Genomic DNA, 27,134 nt, shown 5'->3' with positions numbered 1-27,134 from the left:
TGACTTTAACAAACCAATGGTCTGGCTCAGTGTAAGGCAGCTTCAGGTGTTCATGTGTAAATCAAGATGTCATAGAGCAAACACGGTGTGCTGTGCATGAGACATTGTGTGCAAGGCCTTTGGTCTATCTGTTAATTAGGAGCCTTACCCAGTGAGATGTAAAGCTTAACATCTAATGGTATCAGCCCTGCGGCTCTCCAGATGTTCATGGACTACAAATCCTGATGGCTGATGGGATTTGTACTCTATGAACATCTGGAGAGCCGCAGGGCTAATTGGCCATGGGCAGGGGCTGATGGGAATTGTAGTCCATTAACATCTGGAGAGCCGCAGGTTGCAGATCCTTGGGTGATTCCCAATCTGGGGTATTCATACCTCCAGGGGTATGCACCAGAGTGTTTGGTGGAAAAATATGTAATAGGTTTGCTAATATGGGGGGTACAATTTTAGGGAAATGGGTTGCCCAGGGGTATGTGAGTAAGGAGTTGGAAACAACTGCTCTACAGAGTTTTAATTTACTTGTTTAATTCCATGAACTGGAACTGTGAAGAAGTCATGAATGGAAGATTTTTAAAAGGAGTCCTTTAACATCTATGAATTGATTAACACCAGAAAGAAAGAAAGAAAAGATCTTCAGTAGGTTAAATATATACCCTTTTCTATGCAATACAGATCCAAAATTGCCCTGGAGGTTGCCCTGAAGATCTCAGATGTTGCATGAAGTCTGAAAGCTCTGAGAATATCTATCAAGCAGAGAAAGTTGTAGAAGTTGGTGTACTTAAAAAAGTCGAAATAAAAGTAACAATAAATACTTCAGAGAGCATCACTTGCCTTTGGGTTTTTAAGCAGGGTCGGACAGCATGTAGCTCTTCTCTTGAGTCGGAGAACCGGTAAGCAAGAGTATGGATGGAATTATTTTTAACACTTAAATTGTTTTATATACGTTTGAAAATTAATGGCATTTTTAATTAACATCAGAACTGACTAGTGGTTAAAATTATCATTAAAAACATAATTTAAAAAATAACTACAGTACAGGCTGTCAGTTTCCAGTAAGAACCCTTAACCAGCAAAACAGTAATAAGCATCAGAAGAAAAGATCCCTAGAAGCTACAGACCTAACTAACTAGGGCTGATTTTTCACGGTCAAAATGCCCTGTTGTTAGCACGGAGAATACTCCTGTGCAGCCAGGAGTTCTTCACGGCTCCTGTTGCTGCAGCATGTCTGCCATGTTGTTGCCCTGGCACACCCCACAGCATTGCCTTTGCTCCACAGCTTGCAAAAATTGCCAACGTTGATGTTTTTTTTTTGAAATGCCCCTTTGTTGCTCCGGTGGCTTCCCCTGCCATCCATCCATTCCTTGGTTGATAAATGAGTACCTAGCACGCAGCTAGGAGGTAAAGAATAGCCAGGGAAAGCAATGGCAAACAAAAACAGCTTGCCTATGAAATCACTGCTTGCAATGGTACCCCAGGGTCGAACACGACTGAAGGGGAAACTTTACCTACAGTATGATTAATATGGTGGTTAATCCAGTCCTGACCACAAGTTCTGCTTGCTTTTGCTTTGGTTGCCATGTTGGACTGCTTCCCTTTCCTGCACATGAACTTTTTTAAAGTGGAAGCTTTGTTTCCTGTCTTACAGGCATGTTATTTCAGTGACATTTCCAAAGATCAGAGAGAGACAGGCTGGAGAGCACATGCTGTTAATTAGAACTGAAACATGTAACTACACGGTAACATTTACATTTGTTGTAAGAAGTAAGTATGCCATGGAGGCAGAAGGTCAATCTGGCAGCAAGTCAAAAGACGTGTTCCCTGGAGAGGTGGCATAAAAGTTTTCAAAATAAATAAATAAATGGGATGGGATGGTAGGGTAGGGTAGGATTGAACACTTGTGCTAACCTCAAAGTAGTGTAACTTGATAGACTCTATCGCCTTTGGTGTTTCCTCTTTTTCTCTTTTGCCATCCTCCTCCTCTTTCTGTTCTGGTAATATGTGCAACTTTCCTCATGTCACTCATGTCAAACATGGGTATTTCATATTTTGCAAAGAGGAGCTTTGAACTTCTTTGATCAGAATTTTCTGAGGGGGTCTCAGTTTCTAAATTGATCAACGGATACTTTGTCACATCTTGCTCCTTAATGTTAACATCCACAGAGAGACCAGTTAAAAAACGTGTCCGTATTTGCTCGATCTTAGAAACCGCAAGAGAATCCGCTAATTGGTCAGAGGGATTTACTGGTTATCCTCCAGAATGTAAAGCCTTAATTAAAAACCTTTTTGCAGCACCGGTTCTTCAAAAATATCCTTTCCCAAATTTGTAACATTCATGTCATGGTGTTCAAAAACTTATCTTTAAGGGTTTCGAAATATTTCCATCTCACAGTGTCGTTTTTTTTTTATTATGGGAAATTTTATTTTAGACATAATGTCAGATTTTTTTTCTCACTGATAAAACTTGTCTATAGGTTTCTCCATTTCTCTCAGTTCTAAGACATTAATGTTTTTTGATCTTGATCCCAAACTATCTTCATTACAATCACAAGATTTATTACAAGTACACCCCCCCTCCCCCCACACACACACACAGAAAATATTATTCAGGGCATTGGGCAACTCATTTCTCAAAACTTCACCTACCTAACCTTGTTGCTGCATGGATGAAAGACTGCTCTGAAAAAAATTGGAGGATCAATTGTAGAATTATCACTTTCCACCTTTAAAACAGGTGGCACCTTAAAGATAAATAAAATTTAGTTGGTCTTTGTAATGCCAATGGCTCCAGTTTTATGTTGCTGCCACAGACTTGACTCAGCTATTAGTGATGAGCTGGGTCATGCCCATGATTAGTGACTCTGCAGCTTTAACCCATGTCCACGTCGAGAAAGCATTTGCAGTGATTTCATCATCTCAGAACATAGGCCCCTTTCGCACATGTAGAATGATGCACTTTCAATCCACTTTCACAATTGTTTGCAAGTGGATTTTGCTATTCCGCACAGTAAAATCCAGCTGCCATGTGCTTTGAAAGTGGATTGAAAGTGCATTATTTTGCATGTGCAGAAGGGGCCATAGTTGGGGTGAATATTTGTTTACATTGAAACATGATTAATTGTCTTGTAAATGTGAGATTATAATACAAAGTACAACTGCATGCATTCAAAGGTACATATTAGGCCACGAGTGCCTTGTTTTCAACAGGCGGTCCAAGAAAGCCCTACTTTATAAAAAATGAGGATTCAAAAACTGTCAGCTGCATTTCTGAAGGTGTCCCTCAGCCAGTTATTGAATGGCGCTTTTGCAGTGCTCTTGATGAAAGGTATGTTGCTTGGTTTTTTTTGACCCATCTGCTTGTTTTGCATGGACATTTGAGCATCTTCCAGCTGATTGAGAGTGACATGTGAAACCTATTTGTGAGTGATTTCTTTGCTGTGTGAGTGCAAGAATGTTTTCTGAACTTTCTACAGAATGGCATGCACATCCCCTGCATTTCCAGTCTACGTGTCCCACCAGTAAAACCAAACCTGTTTTAGCGAGTGTTTATCTAACGTATGGCATATACACATAGAAAATGTTAGAATCCAGTTTTGAATACATTGGAGCCAACCCTTTTTACCACTTTGTTCAAAACTTCCAGGACTTGTTCAATTGTTTCAAGGACTTGTACAATTTGGCCTGGGAAGGAGCAATATCTGTTCTGTGATTGGTGGAGGCAAGGCCACTGAGGGTCCCATGACCAACAGAGAATGTTGTTCTGTCACAAATGAGATTTTTTTTCGGTCAGAGTGTGTCAGCCACCTTACATATAGAATATTATGAAAAGATGTGATGTCAATATATTAAATAAATCCTTGGCTGTTCTTTGACATTCTGTAACAGTGAGTCTGGTTTACTAGTAAGTGTCTGTACCTTTGGCAGTATCATTTGGTAGACTTGTTTTTGGTCCATGCTACTTCAGAATTCAAGAGAAAAAATCACATATTTTAATTCTCCCTCTTCTTCAAATACCTATGCAGAACTATGGATGATTCACATTTGCCAAATGCACGCTACTGTCTTCAGTATTTGAACCTAGGGTTGCCAGTTCCAAGTGGGGTCCAGAGATCTCTCAGAATTACAACTGAGAGAATTACCAGACTAGAGAGATTTGTTTCCTTGGAGAAAATGGCTACTTTGGGGTACAGACCCTACTGATGTCCCCTCCCTCCCCTAACCCCTCCCTCCTCCATCTTCACTTCCAAATCTGCACCAATTTCCCAACCTAGAGTTGGCAACCCTACTGGAACCTGTGAAAGAATATGAACTGGGAGGTGGACAGGTGATCAGAGCCCAGAAGAGGGACGGGGGAAAAATTCTAGGGATCTTGATCATCCTGGAGTCCACTGAGCTGGTCAAGTTGTGTGATTTGTTTTCATATATTTGTGTTGGAAGTCATTTGTAGTGTGGGGCCTCTAAGAGAATTTTTGTCTGAGGCTGAAGGGTGACTCTTGGCTGGCCTGCATGCAATTCCAGATCATCAAAGATGCATAGCGGTGAGCCATAGGCCAAAGGCAGGTCTTTACTGGTTAGATTCAAGATGACTCTATGGCCATTGTTTTTAAAATAAATGTATTTGTCCTTTCCCTAGTTCAAAACTAATATCATCATAGACACAGTATGGCCTTTGATATTCTTGAGAATAAATATTTTAATTCAGTTCATGATGTTGTTTTATAGGTGCAGTAAAGGAAATGAGCACAAAACATACGAAACACAACTTCACTTAAGGGAAAATGAGTGGCTGTTTCATCCACATGTGTGGTGCTGTGCAACTAATGAGCTGAACACTGTTTGCACTGAAATCCACACAATAGGTAATTATATTTGTATGGTATTTTTAGCTCCTTTATTCTGGAAAGCTATATGTTGCCTGCAAAGTATGGGGGGGGGGGGGGGAGAGAGAGAGAGACATTATAAACCTAGCATATCTTCCCCAGTGTGATTCCTGATCCTTTCTACACGCTTTCCATGTCCTCTTTCACACCCTCCATTTTTCTTTGTTCTCCTCTGTCCAGTGTGGTATAGTGGTGTACACCAAGAATAGTGGGCTCAAATCTGGTGAACTGGGTTTGTTTCCCCCTTCTTCCATATGAACCCTGCTGGGTGACCCCACATTTCTCTCAGACCTCACCCCACATTTCTCTCAGAACTCTCTCAGCCCCACCTACCTCACAAAGGTGTCTGTTGTGGGGAGGGGAAGGGAAGGTGAATGTAAGCCACTTTGAGACTACTTAAAGGTAGATAACAGGCCAATATACAAATAAACACTTCATCATCTTCCATGCACCTCCATTGAGGAAACTTATGCCATGTGTTATCATGGCCTAAGGGCCACGCCAAGGGTGTTCTTGGGCTGAAAGTTGGCTCCACCCCCAGGAATCCCCTAACCTTCACCTAGATGTGCCAGCTTCCACCTTTAAACCAGCACGACTCTGCCAGCAGCTGGCTGTTCTGTGTTGAGCATCACCAAGATGTGCAGCGCCCACCTGCCACCCTGTTTACCCTCCACACAGGTATAGGTGCTAGTAAGGCCAGCGAGATGAGCAGAGACACCAGTTTGGGCCCATGCCAGTTCCAGGAGCCCCCCCCCCCCCCCGATCTTTGGATTGGGCTGTAATTGTAGCAATTCCAGCAGTCATTTTAGCAAAAATGCTATTTATTGTTGAAGGCTTTCACGACCAGAATCACTAGGATATTGTGGGTTTTCCGGGTTGTATGGCCGTGTTCCAGTAGTTTTTTCTCCTGATCCTCTGAAGTTGCCAGCCCAGGTGAAACGTCAGGAGGTGAAATGTCAGGAGAAAATACTACTGGAACACGGCCATACAACCTGGAAAACCCACAACATCCAAAAAATGCTATTTCTTCTTCTCAGACACCATTAGGAAATGGATGATCTCTCCTCCAAACCTTCACTCTTTATTAACTATACCATCCTTTGTAACTGTTCATCACAGTGCCACTACCTTTTCACAAAATTTCAAAACTGCCCACAGTTTCACAAAGGTGATTTCCTCACTGGCAATTAATCCTGGGATAGTCACCCGAAATATCCGGGTTCCTTCGAGATCTCTTCACAGCCAAACCACGGAACACAGATCAGTCCCGTTTCTGGAGCTCCCCACCCCTTATCATGGGATTTTCCTGGACCTGCTTGTATAAGCACCTTTTTGGAAAAAAACACCCCAATGAGAACTAATAGGAGATGGGGCTACATATTTGAGGGTCCATAACTTTGGCTCCCATGAACCAAACTTCACCAAACCTGGGTGGTATAATCAGGAGAGTCTCCTACTGATACTCTGAAATTTTGGTGCTGCTAGCTTAACAATTGCACCCCTGACAGCAGGCACTCCCACCCCCAAGGGGCAGGGCTAGATGTCTTCACTAGAAACATGCTGCAGTGAGGCTGTTGGAACCTGGAGAAAAGGTGCCGATTGTTTTGAAACTTGGTTGTATCTAGATTAAATTTTCAGTGGGAATTTGGCCAAAGGTAAAGAATTTTTATTGGTCTAAATTTGGATAATAAGCTTCTTGGATTCATAGAGAAGTCTTCTGTACTGATGGAACTTGCTGGTAGAAGAAGAAGAGTTTGGATTTATACCCCGCCTTTCTCTCCTGCAAGGAGACTCAAGGTGACTTACAAGCTCCTTTCCCTTCCTCTCCCCACCACAGACACCTTGTGAGGTAGGTGAGGCTGAGAGAGTTCTGAAGAACTGTGACTAGCCCAAGGTCACCAGGCAGGAATGTGTAAGACAGTTTTTTCACGGCAAAATTGTACCGATGTTAGCACAGGGAATATCCCAGTGCAGCCTGGAATTTTTCACAGTCCTTGAAGCTGCACTGGGTCTGCCCCTGTGTTGCACCGCCATTTTCCCTTTTCCCCACGGCTTTCAAAAACCGCCAAACTGAGGGTTCTTTTGAAATGCCCCTGTGTGACTCCGCTTGCCTCCATGTGCTTCTGCTGCCGTGAAAACACCACGGAAGCAGAACGGAGGCCATTTTTCCTGCCTTGCCGCTCTGGCCTGTCCCACCAATCAACAGGCTCTGAGTGTTTGACAGAATTGCCCCCCCCCCCCCGGTCTAAACTCCATGTGCGTTTGAGAGAGTCACCCCCTCCCCTTGGGGCACTTTCAGACACCACCACCCCTGTCTAAAATCCATGTGCGTTTGAGAGAATTTTCCCCCTTCTGTTTAGGGAACTTTCAACACCCCCCCACTCTAAAATCCATGGTTTCTCACTCATGCCCTTGAGTCATGCAGAAACAGCAGGGGCATTACATACCGGCCCTGCCTCAACTCCCAGGAAGAACCAGGGAGCTGTGCAGAGTAAAAAACTGTGAAAAAAGCACCGCGGCATGTAAGATCCTTGGGGCATTATGACTGTGCAAAAACAGCCTAGGAGTGGGGAAACAAATCTGGTTCACCAGATAAGACTCTGCCACTCAGGTGGAGGAGTGGGGAATCAAACCCAGTTCTCCAGTCTAGAGTCCACCTGCTCTCGAATGATTATGCCTATTTATAATTATTACTTTGGCAATATATTACACCTTTTTTGTTGGTTTACTTATTTAATTGGACATATTTTTATACTGCAGAGTTACAAGCAACAGAAGAAAGCCTTTTACAGGAATTCTTTCTTAAAGTTGGTGATCCACTTTTCTTAAGATGCCGTGCTGTTTCTCCAAACAGTGCTTCGTTTGTAGTCACATGGGAGTTTGAAAACAAGCCATTAAACAAGGTAACAAAACCGATCATTTTTCTTGTGAGCACTTACTGATAATCATGGTGATTTATTACATGCTAAACTTTATTTACCAATTAGAACCTGACTATTAATGGAATGCACCGTAAGAACGAGTGTCGGATTAAAACTCAGTATGCGTTTGCATCATCAGTGGGACAGTACAGTCATGGAAATTATACCTGCTCATCCACAAAACATGCAAATGGAACTGCTTTAGTTAAAGTTTTAGGTAAGTCAGATGCCAACTAAAGTATACTTACATGCTCATGTTCAGAGTTTGCCATTCTGAGTGAAATCTTCCCTTTGGTGGAAGTTAAAATTAGACAACGCCAGAGTTGTCTGTGTTATGTTCCATCACCCTGCTTCCGATCTAGGAATTAAGATTAATTGGACAAAAAAGGTTACAACTGCAACAAAAATCAGGACCAAAGAATAAGAAGTTGCACAGAAGCAGTGTATATAAATATATATTAACAAAAATGAATCCAAAATATCTCTGTCTACATAAAATATGAAGACAAATCAGGAATGATCAACAAAAATCTTCAATATACATAAAACATCAAAACAGATCAGAAATGCATGACCTGTTGTGTTTTGAAAATGTTTTCTGGAAAACTGCATGAGAAATTCTGAGAATTCTGCAAAAATTTTCACTTTGGTCTGTTTTTTTCCCTGAGTCCTGGTAAAATGCTTCTTGATCCCAGTGGAATTTCCAAAGTAATCCATGATAAGGATAATGCAACAGAGGGCGGGGAAATCCTGCCGTCACATTATGGCTCCAATATTGCAATAAAAGGAAAACTGTAACAACATTTACACAGAATAAATAGAGAGAGCCAACCAAGCTAGGGATTATTACAATTCTACTATATTCTTTACCTGTTAATGCTTGAACTATAAATTGAAGGGAGATAGTCATATTCCTTTTTGTCAGGGACAATTTTTTCTGCCTCTGGGTATACTCATGACCACTGTCTTTAAAGAGGGCCAGAGGGTTAGAAAATTGCACATAAGATGGTTCTGCCAACTTTTAACAATGGCCGATTATACACTGGTGTTCTACCGTGCAGCGAGTGTATATTTCCTTTGTGACAAAGTTCCTGAGAGTGGACAACCGCCAATGTTTCCCCTTGCTTCGATAATTCCACTCTTTCTGGTCTCTTCCCTCCCCACCCCTCAATTCCTCCCAAGTATTTTCAGGGGATAGACTTTCCCCTAAGAAACAAAAATTAACGATAACAAGCCTATGCAATAGCACTATAAGAAATATCCATATGAAATGTAAAGGGCTCAAAAGAAAAAAAAGCCAGCAGTCCAGACCTTGTGAAGAATATTTGCACAGCCCCGTTCGTGCGCTCCCACCTCTTCTTCCTTCTCCCTTTTCCCGCCCTCCCTGCTCCTGTAGCTTTCTCAGGGGGGGAGGAGCAGGGGTTTGCCCCGTCACAGCATTTTCTGCTGCCAACAGTGATTGGTCAAGCCTGACCTCCCTCCCTCCTGAGCTCTTCAGCACTGCAACAGAGGGAGGGAGGGAGGCCGCCCCATGGAAGAAGAATATCAATACAAAATCTACAAGGCTTTTTAAAAAGCTGTCAATCTTGTGATCAATGGGGAGCGACCCAGAAGTGAGGGCAGGCAAGCTGGGCAGCGGGCAGTGGGGAACCTCCACTAGTGTCAGCAAGGGAATGCGAGTAGATCCCACTGCAGAGCGAAGAGCGCTGCAGAAGGTGCTCCATGCATAATCGGCCACTGATAGACAAACGGACCCTCAGCCTTCAAAGGTAGTAGGACTCACACCAGTTGATAGAGAACAATTGGAAGAACTCCTTGTTGATAGGGGGATCATATGGGAAATAGGGTGCAGGACTAAATGAAGCAAGCTTGAATCCATGAACACTTATGCTGCAGGGGAATAAATTTGTGTTGGTCTATAACAGTGGTGGCGAACCTTTGGCACTCCAGATGTTATGGACTACAATTCCCATCAGCCCCTGCCAGCATAGCCAATTGACCATGCTGGCAGGGGCTGATGAAGTATGAATCCATAACAAAAGATACCAAGGTTAGCCACCATGAGTCTAAATGAGAGACTGACTAATTCCCTATTATTTCACTATTATAGACTTCTTCTCTAGACAGGATAAGCCCTTTATTTGGTTCCCACAGAGCTGTTTTGGCATTCAGGTATCTGCAGCCTCATCAGGTGATAAGCTCGGCAACACTTCCGTTGTAGTGGAAAGTGCCATCAAGTCGCACCTGGCTTATGGTGACCCTGTGGGGTTTTCAGGGCAAAAGACAATCAGAGGTGGTTTGCCATTGCCTACCTTTGTGTAGAGATCCTAAAATTCTGTGTTGGTCTCCCATCCAAATACTAGCCAAGCCCCGCTGTATCACTTAGCTTCTGAGATGCAATGAGTTGGTTAGCTGGGCCTTCCAGGTTAGGGCAATCCTTCCCTAGTTGTGTTATAATAAGGAAATAGAGATGTGTGTAATTTCATTATTCTTCACACACACAAAATAACTCCTGAGGCATAATTTTGACATATCTCTGAACAGATAAGGGGTTTATCAATGTCATGGATTCACAGGCGGTATTCAAGGTTGGCTTGGAGGAAGATATTTGCCTTGAAGTCAAACTTAAAGCCTATCCACCAATCAGATGCCTTTGGATGTTTTCCCAAAAGTCATTTACTTGTAATCAAACTTATACGGATCTTTACAGGTAATCATCTTTTTGCTCCAGTTTGTTTTCATTATGAATGCGTTAAGGTTCTTAGATGATAGCCTAAGTCCCACTGACATCTGTGGAATCACAGGTCATTTGTGCATGAGCTACTTACAGATTTTCTAACTGTGCAGTGGGGTTTCCTCGTGACTTTTTTTTACACAGGTTACCCTCTTGCAAAGTGTCCTCAGCTGAGCCAATCCACCATTTCCCCTACCCACTCATCTGCATTCTTGTTGTTTCCATGCAACCTCCATTTTGGGAAGTTGCCTGCTGCCTTTTATTTTATTTTTATTTTTTGCCTTCTTTGGTCTAGCATTACTTCACTAGACCTGCCTTGTCAATGTCACTAGGTTCATTGTTTTAGCGATGCGCCTTCACTGTTCAGTTTTTTAAAGCCCTTCTGATCATCCTGAAATGGTGGTCCAAAGAGTGGGAGGAACTTTGTAGTCTGGGCAGGGAAAGGTGAGGATAAGTAAGAAAACTCAAGGGATGCCTTCTAGGGCTTGATCTCCCTTTGCTTTCCTGCACAAGGGAAAGAGAAAATCTCACTTAAAAGTGCGTTTGGAAACCATAGGGAGGATTCTCTGATCGGCAGTGAGGGTGAAGTACCAAAGAGGAAACATGTGTGGCTCCAATGGAGTATCAAAACCAAAGGCGTGTATGCTTGAAATGAAGGAGGATTACGATGTGTTTACAATAACTTATGTTTAATAGCTTCTGTGTCCAGGTGATTTTCAATGGATTTTTAAAGTATAATTAGTTGTTCTTAGAGCCCTTCCGGGGAAGGGGCCAGTATATAAAATTGATTTATAAATAAATAAATAAATAAATAAATAAATAAATAAATAAATAAATAAATAAATAAATAAATAAATAAATAAATTGTTGTGTGATAATTCCAAGAAAATTAACAGGGGAAGTCACGAAACAAAAGCTCATTCAGCTGCCTGAAATGTTCCCAGGACTTCCATCCTTGCTAGCTCCCTTGTAATATGAATTAAAATGCCAGTCCTGGCATAATACTGAGGTGTTATTCAGGTTGAGCAAGTTTCTATTGATTTCCATAGCATATTTTGAGTCAAGGAGCAGGCCAAAGTTTTCTCTCAATATTAGAGTCGGGGATAGGGCGATATATTAAATCAAATAAACAAATAAACAAATAAACAAATAAACAAATAAACAAACAACAACAACAACAACAACAACAACAACAACAACTTAACAAGCAAATATATAATAATAATAAACAATAATAATAATAATAATAATAATAATAATAATAATAATATGTGTAGTAATAATACATTTGTTATATTTGAGCAGCAGTTTGGCATGAGTGGTTAAGAACAAGGTGTGTACTCTAATCTGGAGGGAACCCGGATTTGATTCCCCAGCTCTGCCAGCTTGAGCTGTGGGGGGGCAACTAATATCTGGGAATTCAGATTAGCCTGTACACTCCCACACACGCCAGCTGGGTGACCTTGGGCTAGTTACAGTTCTTCTGAGTTCTCTCAGCCTCACCCACCTCACAGGGTGTTTGTTGTGAGGGGGGAAGGGCAAGGAGATTGTAAGCCCCTTTGGAGTCTCCTACAGGAGAGAAAGGGGGGATATAAATCCAAACTCCTCCTCCTCCTCCTCCTCCTCCTCTTCTTCTTCTTCTGCTGCTGCCCGCCGCCGCCACCAGGGACACCAGCCACAGGGTGTGCCGGTAGATGCCCCATTGTACAGGAGGTGCTTGTCCCTTTCAAAATTAATTTGAAATTAGACTTAACATTTATTATTACAAGCCCTCCAATACAATTTTTAGTTAATGTGAACCTCAGCTACATTATTGCATGTCGTGTACCCAATCTGTTATGACTATGCAAACATAGGTATAGTGAGAGAAGTGTTGACTTTGCTTATTTGAGCATAGTAGGAAACTAGTAAGTTCATTCATGTGCATCGGACCTTGAAAGTCATGTACTCCTATGCAGTGGTCTTATTGGTTTTTTTGTACACTGACAGAGCACTTGGATTCATTTTTATTTAAAGAACTGTTCCAGAGCTTCTTCCATTAAATTTTTTTTGTTCTTTCAAGTGTTCAGCCTTTATTGAATTTGGTTGACATCTGTATCCATTTGGATCAGTTTGGGTTGTCTGGTGTCCTTCTGCCTGCATCTTTCACGTGGGGTAAACTTGCCCCCATCTGTTTATTTGTTTAGATACTTATATCCTGCTTTTCTCCCCAGAGGGGATCCAAAGGGTCTGACAACATCTTCTCACCCTGCTCCGTTTTATCCTCACAACACCTCTGTGTAATCAGTTAGGCTGAGATAGAGCAGCTGGCCCAAGTGTCACCCTGCAACCTTCCACAGCTGAATGGGGATTTGAACCTAGGTCTCCAAAATCCCAGTCCCACAATCAGGGATGGAGCGAGGGGGAAGTGCACCTGGTGCGTGCGTGCACCGCGTGCCCCTCCAAGCCCCTGGAACGCCCCACCCCCTGGAATGCCCACCACGTCCCAGAATGCCTCCACAGGGGCGCCCACCCGGTGCAATGTGCATCCCCCTGACCCATTGGTGCTACGCCTCTGCCCTCAATCTAATTGCTTCACTGGGTGCATTGTACAAAATGCAGATGCTCTGCCTCTGGGCCACAGCCCCATCCTTATTCCCACCTAGAGGTCCCTGTAGCCAGCATGTCCCACCTGTTGCTGCCCTGCGTGTATGCCAGGAGTCCCCAGCCTTCTCAACAACGTTTGTCAAAATCTTGGTCCCTGGTCATTCCACAGGTATATATACTCCACTTGCTGTACTACCATCAGATCCTATGAAGATGCCAGCCACAGATGCAGGAAAAACATCAGGAGAGAATGCTACTGGAACACAGTCATACAACCCAGAAAACCCACAACACCCTAGTGGATGGCCAGTAGTGGCTTGAACCTTTGGCCCTCCAGATGTTATGGACTACAATTCATAGTCCATAACATCTGGAGTGCCAAAGGTTCACCACCACTGCTTAGTGATTTTGGCCATGAAAGCCTTCGACAATACTTGGATGAACACTTTATATAGCTTGTGGGTTGTATTCAGCTGGGGACAGGGTAGATGTTGCACAAGACTGCTAAACCCTTAATGTTTTGGATCAACTGCTTTGCCTGCTAACCAGGGTGGCAAACATGACACTATTCTAAGGTGACCAGATTTTTTGTATTAGGCGAGTGGCGCCACCCGCCAGCACCACACTACCACTGCTTTCGGTGAGCTCCCCAGTCAGGGGAACAGGGGAGCGCCCCAGAAGATACGGTTCTTCTGGGGCAGCTTCCTGTTTCCTGACACCCAAGGCACCCGCCCTGAATGTCCTACAGAGCCATTAATCGGCTGTCGGGACAATGGCATAAATGGCGGGGACATTGTGACACACTACGCGCCAAAAGCGTGAGTGTCCCGCGAAAATCGGGACGGATGGTCACAGTACACTATTCATATGTTGAAGGGATAGTAATTGTAAAACGACCATACACTGAAGATTCAAACATTAGCACTGAAGATGACCAGCAGTTTTTTGGGGTTTGTTGTAGGTTCAAGTAAGAATATCACCTGTTCCTTCTGCTTTATTCCTGTCAGATCCTTTTTTGTTATTTTTGCTGCTCTTTCCCTTTTGGTCTTTGTTTGCCTTGGATGAAACTGTTCAGGAATACAGAGAATCCATATCTTTTATCAATTAGGGAGAAGAAAAAGAGTTTGGATTTATATCCCCCCTTTCTCTCCTGTAGGAGACTCCAAAGGGACTTACAATATCCTTGCCCTTCCCCCCTCACAACAAACACCCTGTGAGGTAGGTGGGACTGAGAGAGCTCCGAGAAGTTGTGACTAGCCCAAGGTCACCCAGCTGGCATGTGTTGGAGTGCACAGGCTAACCTGAATTCCCCAGATAAGCCTCCACAGCTCAGGCGGCAGAGCTGGGAATCAAACCCGGTTCCTCCAGATTAGATACATGAGCTCTTAACCTCCTACGCCACTGAGGGAGCAATTTGGTTGAGGAAAAAGATTTCCCCTCGCTCCTCCTTTGCTCGAGAACTACATGTGTCATGTGGTATTCCAAGTAAAAAGTAAATTTCCACAGAAACTTTCCTCTCTTTTCTTTGGCCTTTGATTTCAAACCACACCTGCAACTTCCCTTTTTCTTCAGCATGTTCTTGGTTCTTTTCAGTTTTCTGTTCCCTCTTTATAAAACAGAACATGTCTCTGTGTTCAACTTGACTTTCACTTCTTCAGAACAAATCAAGATAATTGCATATAGATTGTGCCTTCCTTTGTCTTCGGCACAAATCAGACTGATTCTGCCGAATGAAATTGTCTCATGAAACCAAAATCTCTGTGTTATGATCATTTTGTTTACCACCTTCTTCCTCACCTTTTTAAATACTGGAACTGCTTTAGATAGCAGTATTTAAAAATAAATTACCATAATCTTGGGAGGGGGGGGCATTTATACAACAAAAATAAACAACCTGTCCTCATGTTTATTGTTATCATTGATTTAGTAAATGTAATATCTTCCTAAAGAGTTCCATTCAGTGATAATGTGATTTTGGGTGAAATTAGAGCCAAATTTGGTCCTATTGTACACACATGTTTGGTAATCTATGTACAGAGTTCATACTGTACATTTTTATATGCACATGTGTACACATCTCTAAAATCAAAGGGTTGAATCCTACAAGTGTTTGATCTTGTCTACTTTTCTCACTGCAGTCCCCATTTTTAGTGGTTTTTGTCCACTTGGGTCTTATTCTCAACATAGTCTTTGCACTGGTGAAAAGTAGATCCTCTGCTCTTTTTCACCAGTGCAAAAACTGGAAGGATCCAACCTACACAATGTGTTAAGAGATCCACATGAATTGCTCAAAATTTCATTTTCACATCTTGTCTGGAGGATCACATCTGTGTGGAATTCCTTCCTCACCTGTGTAAGCACAGTGTAGCCTTTTCTACATTAGACAAATATTCCTCAGCAGCAGTCTCAGAGTAGGGACAACTTAACATTAAGTTTTTAAATGTTAGCCTGTCAGTTCTGGTACCTTATTCATCATCAACAGAAGGATCTTCCTGAAGAATGGACTTTTTTGTCAGAATGTTCATAACATTCTCTCTCTCTCTCTCTCTCTCTCTCTCACTCTCATTTTGATTCATTCACCCAAAGTTCCACATGATCATCCAAGATTCTGTGCTCAACGTAAGAGCGTGCAATCTGTACTTTTGTGTGGTATCTACATTGCAAAAAAAGGCAAAGTGGGATCGCATGACTGTGACTGTTTCTCCTCTGTGCTTTCACTCTTCCTTATAAGTTACCTGCCCAGGACTTGTTCAGTCTGGTTTCACAATTTGCCTTACACACATCTATACTAGCATCTTACATGTGCTTCAAGAAAACTGCTCATCTTATTTTTTAAAAATAGGAAATATTTTAAAGCTCTGTGTGTGTGTGTTCGTTTTATAACTTATGAAATTTCTGTGGAATGGAAAGGGATGCGGGGGGGGGGGTGTTGGTGACTCATCACAGATGCTAAACAATGGTTGTCCTTCAAGACCAGTTTTCATGTTTCAGACTGATCCTCACTGAACATTTGCAGAACTAATTTTTTAGAACTTGCTTCAAGGCAGAAATATGTTTGCAATCCAGTGACCTGGATTCATTCAAACTGCTGTCACCATTTTTTTAAAAAAAAGTTTCATGTAACTTTACCAGCCACTGTGTTGATTTCCTTGAAAGTCTAGTATTGCTGGTTAGGTTGGAAAGGTGTTTTTTTTTATAAAGACTTGCATGGAATGTCTTCCTTTAGTCAATGAAATACTTTCAGAGCATGCATCTCCAAGAGAAGGTGCTGCTTGAACAATAGTAATGGAAAAAATGTAGTAACTTGATCATGATACTATTTTGGGTTCTGATTCTTTGATAGCTGCCTGGTTGGCTTTAAAAACAACCTCTGGAGACATGCTTGAATGATCCTTCCTTCCTTCCTTTATGAAACAGCATCTCTGCAACCCTCTGTGATCATAAATACCAGCCAGGAGAATATGTTTTCTATGCAGAAAATGATGATGAGCGTGTGGAGAGAACATTAAAACTATATGTGAAAAGTGAGTAAAAACACACACACAATTTTTGCCTACATGGTCTTTTCCCGTGTCCAGTTGATCCCATTCCTGACATTGCCTATAGGACTTTCACAGACTATTATTTGCCACACTGCCTTTTGGACTTTTTATAAATGTGGAATAATATCTAAAGTTAAAAATTTGTAGATCTTGACAGCGGAGGAAACAAAATGCAAAAAAAATAGTCCAAGGGGGAACTCCTACATTATCAGGGAGGGATCAAAGGTCACGTATGCACAAGGGCTAGTGAATCTCCAACACAGACAATTAAAGGAGTTCACAAACCAAGAACTTTCCTTCCTCAGACTGCAGAGAGCCCCTGCCAAGTAAGGTAGGTAATACTGGGCTAGACTGACCCATGATGATTTTGTACAAAACAGTTCTGTATCTGATTTCCTGCAGATATGGGCAGCAACTTCCCAAGCTCTGGTGTTGGCTGTTTACGCTTGTTCAGCAGCGTTGTTTAGAAGTTTCATTAATGGAAACAGGGGATACAGAGCAGCACTTTTAGGCAGCCCTGTTACTCACTGGCAGGACATAAGCTTTGTATCTTGGAGGTCCCAGGTCCAACCTCTGATATTCCTGTTCAGGCATCTCATGTAGCAGGGTGGCAAAAGATCCTTGTTTGAGGTCCCAGAGCAACTGTTATCAATAGATATACAATACAGGTAAGAGGAATAGACTGATTCAATGTTGTGCAGAATCACATTTGGATGTGACTGGGTGTAAACCTGATTTCTGCACCCAGCCCGAGACAAGAACGAATATTGCTGACTACTTACATTTTTTCGAGGTTGCAATTCTAAAGAGCTCCGTTGAGGGGGGAGGGCATGAGGGCGTGGCCAGCCTTGTGGCAGCATGTTTATCCTCCCCAAGGCACTTGCCCTGGCCGAGGAGGAAGGCACACCAGCAGCTGCCCACCCTTAGCCCCACTGCGGTGAAACGTGGAGACAGAACTGCAGAGGGGCAGTGCTGGAATCCTTAATGGACACCAGCGTGAGGGGTCAGGACGGTGCATTCCCGGGGTGAAGCAGACATTGGTCAGTTCCCTTCCAGGGTTTCAGGCTGGGACCACAATGCCCCAACCATCAGAGTTACACCACCCTAAGAGTGGCATAAGTCCTGGAAGCCCTATGGAGCTTTCCAAAGTGTGTGTGTGTGTGTGGGGGGGGGGGTGTCAAGCTTTACCCCCCCTACTTCCTGCACCTCCAGAAAGCATCACATTCTGCCACCTCCAGCTTTGAATGGGGCTGCCTGTTGGAAATTTGGGGAAGTTTTGTTTTGACAAAGTCTGAGAAGACTTTCTCTAAAGGATTTGCTCTTTTCATGCTACTTTTTTGCAGAGAAACCTGAAGTATCATCGGTCTCGCTGCCAAATCAAGTGTCCTGCACTACAGAGAGCTTCCCTGCAGCATTTTGGGTTTGGAGGATGTATTCTGATCCTGAAGACGATGAAAAGTAAATCAAGATTTCCACTGCCCCTTCCTTGGATGTCTGTGGTTGTACCGTTGAAAGGGTGCAAAAAACTCCAGTGTGATTTATTCACATTCAGACATACTTTTAGATTTCCATTAAAACAAACTAAATTGTCAAGCAGATCAGAAGATACTGGGCCAGACCCATGGTTCATCTGGCATCACTGTTATTTCCTCAGCTATTCTACACCTCTCCAAGTAGGCGCTGTGGGTCTAGAGCCTAGTAGGTCCAGAGCTTTGTGGGTCCAGAATCTAGGAGCCAATTTTAATACATAGTACATAAAAATGTTAATATACTAAAATTACAACTACTATTACTGTTGTTGTTGTTGTTTGATATCAAAACTGCCAGTTCTTTAGCTGCTTGTTGGCCATGAGCAGCAGTGGTTAAGAGCAGGTGCATTCTAATCTGGAGGAACTGGGTTTGATTCCCCACTCTGCTGCCTGAGCTGTGGAGGCTTATCTGGGGAATTCAGATTAGCCTGTGCGCTCCAACACATGCCAGCTGGGTGACTTTGGGCTAGTCACAGTTCTTCTGGGCTCTCTCAGCCCCACCTACCTCACAGGGTGTTTGTTGTGAGGGGGGAAGGGAAAGGAGTTTGTAAGCCCCTTTGAGTCTTCTATAGGAGAGAAAGGGGGGATATAAATCCAACTCTTCTTCTTCTTTCATTGCAATTCGAGACCTAGAACATTGTAATGTATTGGCATTGAATTCATGCAGATCCCAGCAAGCCTGCCTTTTAAATCTGACAGGTGTTGATTTTGTCAATTTGAAGATGTTTCAAGTGCAGCCCTAGTGTTTTCAGAATGGTACCACTAAGAAGGCTTCAGCTGCTTTGTGGCATAGTTTCTGAATCTCAATTTCCAAATCATCGTCATCATCATTATAGTCCACTCGAATCACAATTCACTTAACACGTACCATGTTTATTTTTTCCTGAAGTACTGATATGCTCAACTATATTATATAGATAGAATGTCGTAATAGTAATAAATAATACAGTTTAATTGTATGCATATTATTTGTATTAAGTATAATAATTGTTTGTTTGTTTATTTATTTATTTATTTATTATTTCATTTATTTATTTATCATATTTATATACCGCCCTCCCCAAGGCCTTCCAGGGCGAACTGATTCACTATACTGTATCTAAGTATACTATAATTGGCTACAATATATACTATTTTTGAGTTTTTTACATGCATTTGGCTTACACATCTGTAATTATTCCTTAAAGTGCTATGACAATGTAGTTCAGTAATTATCCCCATATTCTGGCGGGGGGGGGGAGGGTAGGATGCTGAAGGATAGTACTTTGCAGGAAACACACCTTTGGGACCGCCTGATTCACAGCTGTATCCATTAGGCACTTCTCTGTATTAACATTTTGTCAAAAAACCCTAGTCTCAGTAGAAAATTTATTAACGTTTTATTAACGTTTTGTCAAGAAACCCTAGTCTCAGTAGAGAATGGCAGTTCACATTTTATGTGGCCCCCTTGTGGTAGCCCAGTGTTTGCCACTGAATAGGTAGCAACGTTAGCAAAAAAGCAGTGGACACAGGCAAGCTCCTTTGCGTGTGCCAGTCATGTATTTCCAGATGCTTGGAGATGCCCAGATTTCTTTCACATTGTATATGTTTGGTGTGGTAAACATTTGTCAGGCCTGTGAAGTCACTCTGAGGTATCTTACCTATTACTTTGCTTTGGGGAAAATGGTGTAGAATGCGCCTGAGACTCTAATTTCCACAAGAAATTCTGGAATTTGGTGAGAATCTGCTGTTACTGGCATTAAATGGACCATCACTCATGGTTCTAGTGCATAATATGCATCAGAAATAAAAACAAGTCACAAACATCTGCCCTTGACCAGTGGTGGGATCCAAAAATTTTAGTAACAGGTTCCCATGGTGGTGGGATTCAAACTGGCGTAGTGCCAATGTGGCTGGGCGGGGCACATCGGGGGCGTGGCCGGGCATTCCAGGGGCAGGGCATTCCTGGGCGGAGCTGTGGCAAGGACGCAGCTGCTGCGCCGGTCCTTTGGCGGGAAATGAATGCACGCAGGCGCAGACTGCCACGCACGCCGGTGCACCTCCTGCTAGACTGCTTCAAGTTCTGCGTGCTACTGCTGAGAGGAGGGCGTAACTAAGGCAAAAATCACGTGGCAAAATCACCAATTAGTAACCCCCTCTCGGCACACACAAATAATTAGTAACCTACTCTCGGGAACCTGTGAGAACCTGCTGGATCCCACCTCTGCCCTTGACCTTTTCAGAAGCTTGGGTAAACAGTAGAAAACATAAATACATTTCTTTTCCCCTCAGCTATACACAAGTCACAGATGGAATTTCAGATGACAAACGTGAAGGAAAAACCTTTGGTTCTTGGATCACCAACAGCATTTTACATACAACGGAGGCGCAAAAAGGATTTGTAATTGAGTGTTGTGCAAACAATACCATCGGTTTTTCCTGCAAAAAAACCACCCTGAAAACCAAAGGTATTGTCATGTTACATCTATGGGGCAGAATTTTGTTCCTGTTGTCTGCAAAGCACTGTGAAATGCGGTGACAGTGTTTGCCTTGTAATGTAAAGATATATTGTCTTCCAGGGCCCGAAATAAAGTCTACAAGGAGCTTTGAACAAAACATGTATTTCTTATAGCATGACTTCTTCCAGTCAAGGACTGGATCTTAGAGTTGGACCAGTCAGACTTGTCACCCAGCCTTATTGTTCCTCTCCTTTGCTCAGCAAATTGCTCCTTCCGCACATGCAGAATAATGCACTTTCACTCCACTTTCACAATTGTTTGCAAGTGGATTTTGCTGTTTCGCACAGTAAAATCCATCTTCAAAGTGCATTGAAAGTGCATTATTCTGCATGTAGGGACAGGGCCTTAGGCACACAAGTCCATGAAAGAAGTGACATCTGATCCCAGGTCTCTCAGATCTGCTTCTGTAGCTCTATTAACTGGGAACAAGTGGCCTATCAACAAAATTAGGGACAGCCCATCAAACTCTATTGTTATTGAAGGTGATTTGATTTTAATTGGCTTTTAGCTGTTTTTGTTTTCATTTAATGTATGACCTTTTTTTATCTTCCTTGTCACAAATTTACAAAGAGTGCTCTATTGGAGTCTTGTTGATGGCATGTATGTGAAGCGTGAGCTCAGCTGGTGCCATATTATGTTAAAAAAAAGAATGTGGTGTAGTGGTTAAGAGCAGGTGCACGCTGGGTTTGATTCCCCGCTGCCACTTGAGCTGTGGAGGCTTATCTGATGAACTAGATTAGCTTATGCACTCCGACACATGCCAGCTGGGTGACCTTGGGCTAGTCACAATTCTTTGGAACTCTCTCAGCCCCACCTACCTCTCAGGGTGTTTGTTGGGGGTGGGGGAGGGAAGGGAAAGGAGATTGTAAGCTCCTCTGAGTCTCCTAACAGGAGAGAAAGGGGGGGATATAAATTCAGCTCTTCTTCTTCTTCTCCTTCTCCTTCTCCTCCTCCCCTTCCTCCCCCCCACCTCCTCCTCCTCCTCCGGACAAATAAATGCATTGTGGCCTGAATTTTATGCAGGTTTCGGGTTATTTCCTCAAGTTCAGAAAGTAATAATATTTTCAATGTTGCACTGAAGTGCTGATTTCACATTCAGTAATTTGCCTCTTTTCAATTTGCAGAGGTCTTTGCCATGCTGAGTCATATTGCTTTATATGCAACGATTGGATTCTTTATTTCATTCATTGCAGTGATGCTCCTATTCATTTCCTTCTGCTACAAAAAGGTAAAGGCTGAACCAGCACCTGTCTCGCACACATTCATTTTCTCATCACGCTTCCTTTTCCAACCCATTCACAATTTTCCATTTTTGGTAGCGATTTAGATACATGAGTCAGATGCAGATTATACAGATGGTTGGCCCATCTGATAATGAATACATCTACGTTGATTTCAGTGAGATGGAATATGAACTCAAGTGGGAATTTCCACGAGAAAATCTGGAATTTGGTGAGAATCTGCTGTTACTGTCACTAAATGGACCATCAGACTGATAACCAAATGCCTGAACTGAAAGCTGAAGAAAATCCTTTTCATTTTCATTTCCTTGTAGGGCAAATTCTTGGTTCTGGTGCCTTTGGGAAAGTGGTGAATGCTACAGCCTATGGAATTAGTGAGGCAGGAGTATCAGTCCAAGTTGCTGTCAAAATGCTGAAGGGTATGTTGTAAAAATTATCTGGTCCATTTCTACTGCAAAAACTGTGGGCTATTCATATAATGGTGGGGGGGCGGAGCCTGTATTCAAATCAGCATCAGGACTGGATAGATAGTCCAGCCAAAGATGGAGAAATTGAGGTCCATCTACAACAGTGGTGGTGAACCTATGGCACGGGTGCAAGAGAGAATTTGGCACTTCAGGGAGTCAGAGCCCCGCTCTAAGCGGAGCACGCAGCAGCAACAGAGTGCTACCCCCCCCCCCCATCCTAAGGCTTGTGGCCTGGAGCGTTGGAGCTCGATTTCATTAGCATTAAACCTAAGACCAAGTTTTGGGGAGCCAGTGTAGGTAACCCTGTTAGAAAGCGTGTTAAACCCCACACCGATTGTCAGGCAAAGAACAAAAAAGTGCAATCCCCTTTACCATGGGGAGTAAGCTTCCGGTTTGCTGGCAATGGGGCTTGCTTCTAAGTAAACCCTCCTAGGGTTGTGATTCACCCTAGAGATGCACGGTTGCTTCAAAGCAAAGCCACCGACTACCACCAAGCTTACTCCTGAGTAACGCACGCCTCGGAGCCAACCGTTTTTTCTAAACTAAAACCTCAGTATTCAAGTTAAATTGCCGTGTTGGCACTTTGCGATAAATAAGTGGGTTTTGGATTGCAGTTTGGGCACTCGGTCTCGAAAAGGTTCGCCATCACTGACGTACAATCAAGTTGGGAGACAGGTCAAGACAACAGCAGACCAGTAATCAGGGGATGGCGTAGCTCGGTCATTTATGGTACAGAGAATGAGGACAGTGGGTTGCAGGACTGAAGCTCCCTCTTCTGGCAAAGTGCCACAGTGACCCAAACCGCTCTGTTTTGGCTGCAGGGCACTCTGCATGATGTAAGCTAAGTGTAGCATACTTCTGAAAAGTTTGATGCATTTTATATGGGGCTGCCCCTGAAGGCAGTTCCGAAGTTTCAGCTAGTTCAGAGGACAATATTAATGACACATTAAACATAGTGGGGGGTACTTCTAAGTAACCATGGATGTGATTACCCTTTAAGAATATTATGCAATATAAAGTACGGAGCACATGTTTTTCTAGAGGAGTAACATTATTTATTTATTTATTTATTTATTTATTTATTTATTTATTTATTTATTTATTTATTTATTTTTAAAACATTTTCTGCCCAGATGGCAGCAAACCTCAAACGTTTCAATAGCAGAACAAAATAAAGTGTGTATGAAATGATTCAATACAAACAGAAGCACACATAACAGCAAAACCAGGGAGTGGGGCTGTGACGGGCCCCTCTACCCTCTTACCTTATCTGAGGCAAACTAAACATACTCTGACTGAGCAGGGGGGTGCTGCCCAGGGGGACATATGGGATCAAATGACCCTGGGCTGTGGCCATTTAGTTACGTGGGGGCGGAAAATTTCCCCCCCTCACCCCTCCTCCTTCCTCCCAGGTCCTGGTGCAAAAAAATGTTGTTTGGTCATGGTCGGGGAGGGCAACCACCCATACGGAGGTGGGGCAGAAAACTCAGATTTTGCACCAGGCTACATTTTCCCTATATACGCCTCTGGTCAGACTTCCTGCCTTTCCTTAGGATTGAGCTGGTCAGACTTCCTGCCTTTTCTTAGGATTGAGCTATTTCAGATGGTAGTGTGAGGTTCTTCATGTACTATCATTATCTGAAACAAAGTCAGTGGCGATGCTTGATAGGGCTTCTTCTGTTGCGACCCCTCAGTTGTAGAACACATTTCTCATAAATATTAGGTGAGTGCCAAGTGTAGTAAGTCGCTAATAGAGTTGCAAGTTTTGGATTGGGAAGTTCTGGGAGAATTGGAACTGGAACTTGGGGAGGAAAGCAACCTCTCAGGGTATAATGCTTAGAAACCACTCTCCAAAGCAGTCATTTTCTCCTGATCTCTGTAACCTTAAAATCAGTTGTAATGCCAGGAGATCACCTTTAACAACAGAGTAGTTTGGATAGGGTGTCCAATGCTGACAATTCTTGGTACTAAAGTGACAGTTCTCAACATACTTACCAGGGAGTTCGCCCTGTTGAATTCACTTCTAAGTAAGCAGCATACATAGGATCAATCATAGAGTTGGATGATACCCCAAGGGCCATCAAGTCCAACCCCCTGCAATGCAGGAACACATAATCAAAGCACTCCTGACAGATGGCCATCCAGCCTCTTTTTAAAAAAACCCAAAGAAGGAGACTCCACCACGCTCCGAGGTAGTGCATTCCACTGTTGAATAGTCCTGATGTTTTCCCTGATGTTTAGGTGCATTCTCTTTTCCTTCACCTTGAGCCCATTACTCCTGGTCTTAGTCTCTGGAGCAGCAGAAAACAAGCTTGCTCCCTCACCAACATGTCATCCCTTCAGATATCTAAGCATGGCTGTCATGTCATCTCTTAACCTTCTCTTCACCAATTTAAACATACCCAGCTCCCTAAGTCTCTCCTCGTAGGGCATGGATTCCAGACCTTTTGCTATTTTGGTTGCACTCCTCTGGACCCGTTCCAACTTGTCAATATCTTCCTTGAATTGCTGTGCCCAGAATTGTACACATTATTCCAGGTGAGGTCATGCCAATGCAGGATCAAGCATCACAATTACCAATGGAGAACTGTCAAGTTCTGCTGTTCTTTCTGGGCACCAGATACATATTCAGCTGCTGATTTTTAAAGCTGCTGGTGGTAGTGTTGTAAATCCACAACACTATGCTATTTGAGAAGCTTAAATAATATCCACTTTGTGGTGCCAAGTTGAATTTACCATTGCACACTGAACAATTAAACGGTAGAACTATATGCCCCCAGTGCGTTAAAGATCCCCCTTTATGATGCTGTTATATTCACAGAAAAATACAGCTCTTCCGAAAAAGATGCTCTAATGTCAGAACTCAAAATGATGACTCACATTGGAAGTCATGAAAACATTGTGAATCTACTAGGAGCATGTACCACGTCAGGTAAGGAGCATGTTGCTGAAATATGCTGCGCTCTGGTCATTGCTGTCCTATTGATGAGCGGTTCTTGAACTTCTTAGTGGTGGGACCAAATGCTAAATTTACTTACTTTTTGGGGACCCATTTACACAGTAGCTCCACTCTATTTTCTCCCTGCATGACATAAAATGCAACAACCTCATATCAGCTAATATTTCATGGTTATTCCTTGCTTTACACAGAAGCAAACCCAAATTTGTCATTAAGTTTCCTGATGCCTCCTCTCCAGTGAAAAACAGCATTTTGAAAGGAGTAAACAAAAAAAAGGAATTCTCTGTTTCGTTCAAGAAGCCCTTTTCTACTGCGTCCTCCAAAAGTTTGCTTCCTTTGTTTCTTTTACGGATAGAAGTGCAACTGTTCATTTGTTTGTTTACTCAAATATTCCAGGGCCAATTTACTTAATTTTTGAATACTGTTGCTACGGAGATCTTATGAACTATTTACGAAGCAAGAGGGAAAGATTTCACAAGACGTTGACCGATATCTTCAAACAGCATAACTTCAGCTTTTATCACAATTTCCTAGACCATCCGAGGTAACTATCTAGCCTACTGTAGTTTGGGTAAAGGTATGAAATGCCCAGCAAAGAATGAGTGAGCACTGTCTATGTTGTTCTCACATAGAAGTGCTGTGTATATGTGCAAACGTGAATTCTAGTTTGTTACAACATGTGCATCCATTCTTTTGCCAGCAACATCATTTTCTTAGTTATACTTGAATTGTGTCTGGCAAACACACCTATTTCGTGTGTGTGTGTGTGTGTGTGTGAGTGAGAGAGAGAGAGAGAGAGAGAGAGAGAGAGAGAGAGAGAGACCGACCTGGAACTGGCATCTAACAGCCCACATGAATCAGGGAGAAGGATGGACCTTTATGGAGTCAGACACTTCTACAGGTGTCTCTTGTAGAAGCAAATATTCCATGCCTGAACTCACATGACGCCAGAATCGCTGGCCACTTGTATAGGGAAATGTATTCTTTAGATTAGGATTTCTATCTTTCAACTACTATAAGAACGTGAACAGAATCTACTTGAATAAATGTAAATTTTCCCTTTTTTGCAAATTATTTCTTGGGGGGACTGATGTTTACTGCACTCAATATCATGCGTCCAAGACTGGGCAAACTCTGCTGTTTTACCCCAATATACCCAACCGAACTCTGATCTGAGGCCCAAGGCACCTGATAATAGTTCAAAGAACCATGTGACTTTGTTATATTTCAAGAACCACGTTTGTCTAAGAAAGCCATGACAAACTGGTTTGCTGGACTGAAAGTGTCCCGAGATCTCTTTTGTAGGTTTTGCTGCTTAAAGCAAACACGCAATTCAGTGCATTTCAAGTTCCAGTAACATAAGTAATAAACTTCTGATTAAGAACACCTCCAACCACTTCTATTTGTAAAAACGGTTTATTGACACAGATTTGATTGCTGCCTATGTGTTCTATGGGAGAGGCATGTTCAGTCTTATCCATGCTTTCTTCAATGTAGCCATTCTTCTTAAAATCGTGTTTCTTTCTTTTTTTCAGAAATATAAATACATTAAAAAATGAGTCATATGCACTACTGGAGAGAATGGATGACTTCGGAAACCTGCATGTTCAAGACTTGGATTTGGCCTCTAAACCATCTGACATTTCCCTACTTTCTGGAGAGAGTAAGATATTCAACAGTGCTCTTTCATAGGCAACATAGTTACTTCAGGAGTTTAGACCAAGAATTGTGGGTTATAATAAAAAAAAAAAACTTCTGAAGCAAGGTACCGTGTTTCCCT

General features: G+C 42.6%; 1 protein-coding gene across 1 annotated transcript in view; it reads left to right on the top strand.

Annotated features, from left to right (window-relative positions):
- The first annotated feature begins 717 nt into the window (after positions 1-717).
- The window catches only part of FLT3 (fms related receptor tyrosine kinase 3), a 50,032-nt gene continuing 23,615 nt past the window's right edge, over positions 718-27,134 (top strand). The window contains exons 1-16 of the mRNA XM_048494042.1: positions 718-890; positions 1,646-1,761; positions 3,205-3,322; positions 4,720-4,856; positions 7,638-7,780; positions 7,865-8,015; positions 10,343-10,508; positions 16,536-16,642; positions 18,004-18,118; positions 20,461-20,641; positions 21,814-21,915; positions 22,007-22,139; positions 22,243-22,347; positions 25,217-25,327; positions 25,751-25,898; positions 26,890-27,017. Of these exons, the coding sequence (XP_048349999.1) occupies positions 718-890; positions 1,646-1,761; positions 3,205-3,322; positions 4,720-4,856; positions 7,638-7,780; positions 7,865-8,015; positions 10,343-10,508; positions 16,536-16,642; positions 18,004-18,118; positions 20,461-20,641; positions 21,814-21,915; positions 22,007-22,139; positions 22,243-22,347; positions 25,217-25,327; positions 25,751-25,898; positions 26,890-27,017 (2,134 nt within the window). The remainder of the gene's footprint in view (positions 891-1,645; positions 1,762-3,204; positions 3,323-4,719; positions 4,857-7,637; positions 7,781-7,864; positions 8,016-10,342; positions 10,509-16,535; positions 16,643-18,003; positions 18,119-20,460; positions 20,642-21,813; positions 21,916-22,006; positions 22,140-22,242; positions 22,348-25,216; positions 25,328-25,750; positions 25,899-26,889; positions 27,018-27,134) is intronic.

Source organism: Sphaerodactylus townsendi, linkage group LG04, assembly GCF_021028975.2.
Source record: "Sphaerodactylus townsendi isolate TG3544 linkage group LG04, MPM_Stown_v2.3, whole genome shotgun sequence".
In the NCBI taxonomy this organism is placed as follows: domain Eukaryota; kingdom Metazoa; phylum Chordata; class Lepidosauria; order Squamata; family Sphaerodactylidae; genus Sphaerodactylus; species Sphaerodactylus townsendi.
Note: the sequence above shows the minus strand (reverse complement) of the source record. Positions and strands in the feature narration are given on the sequence as shown.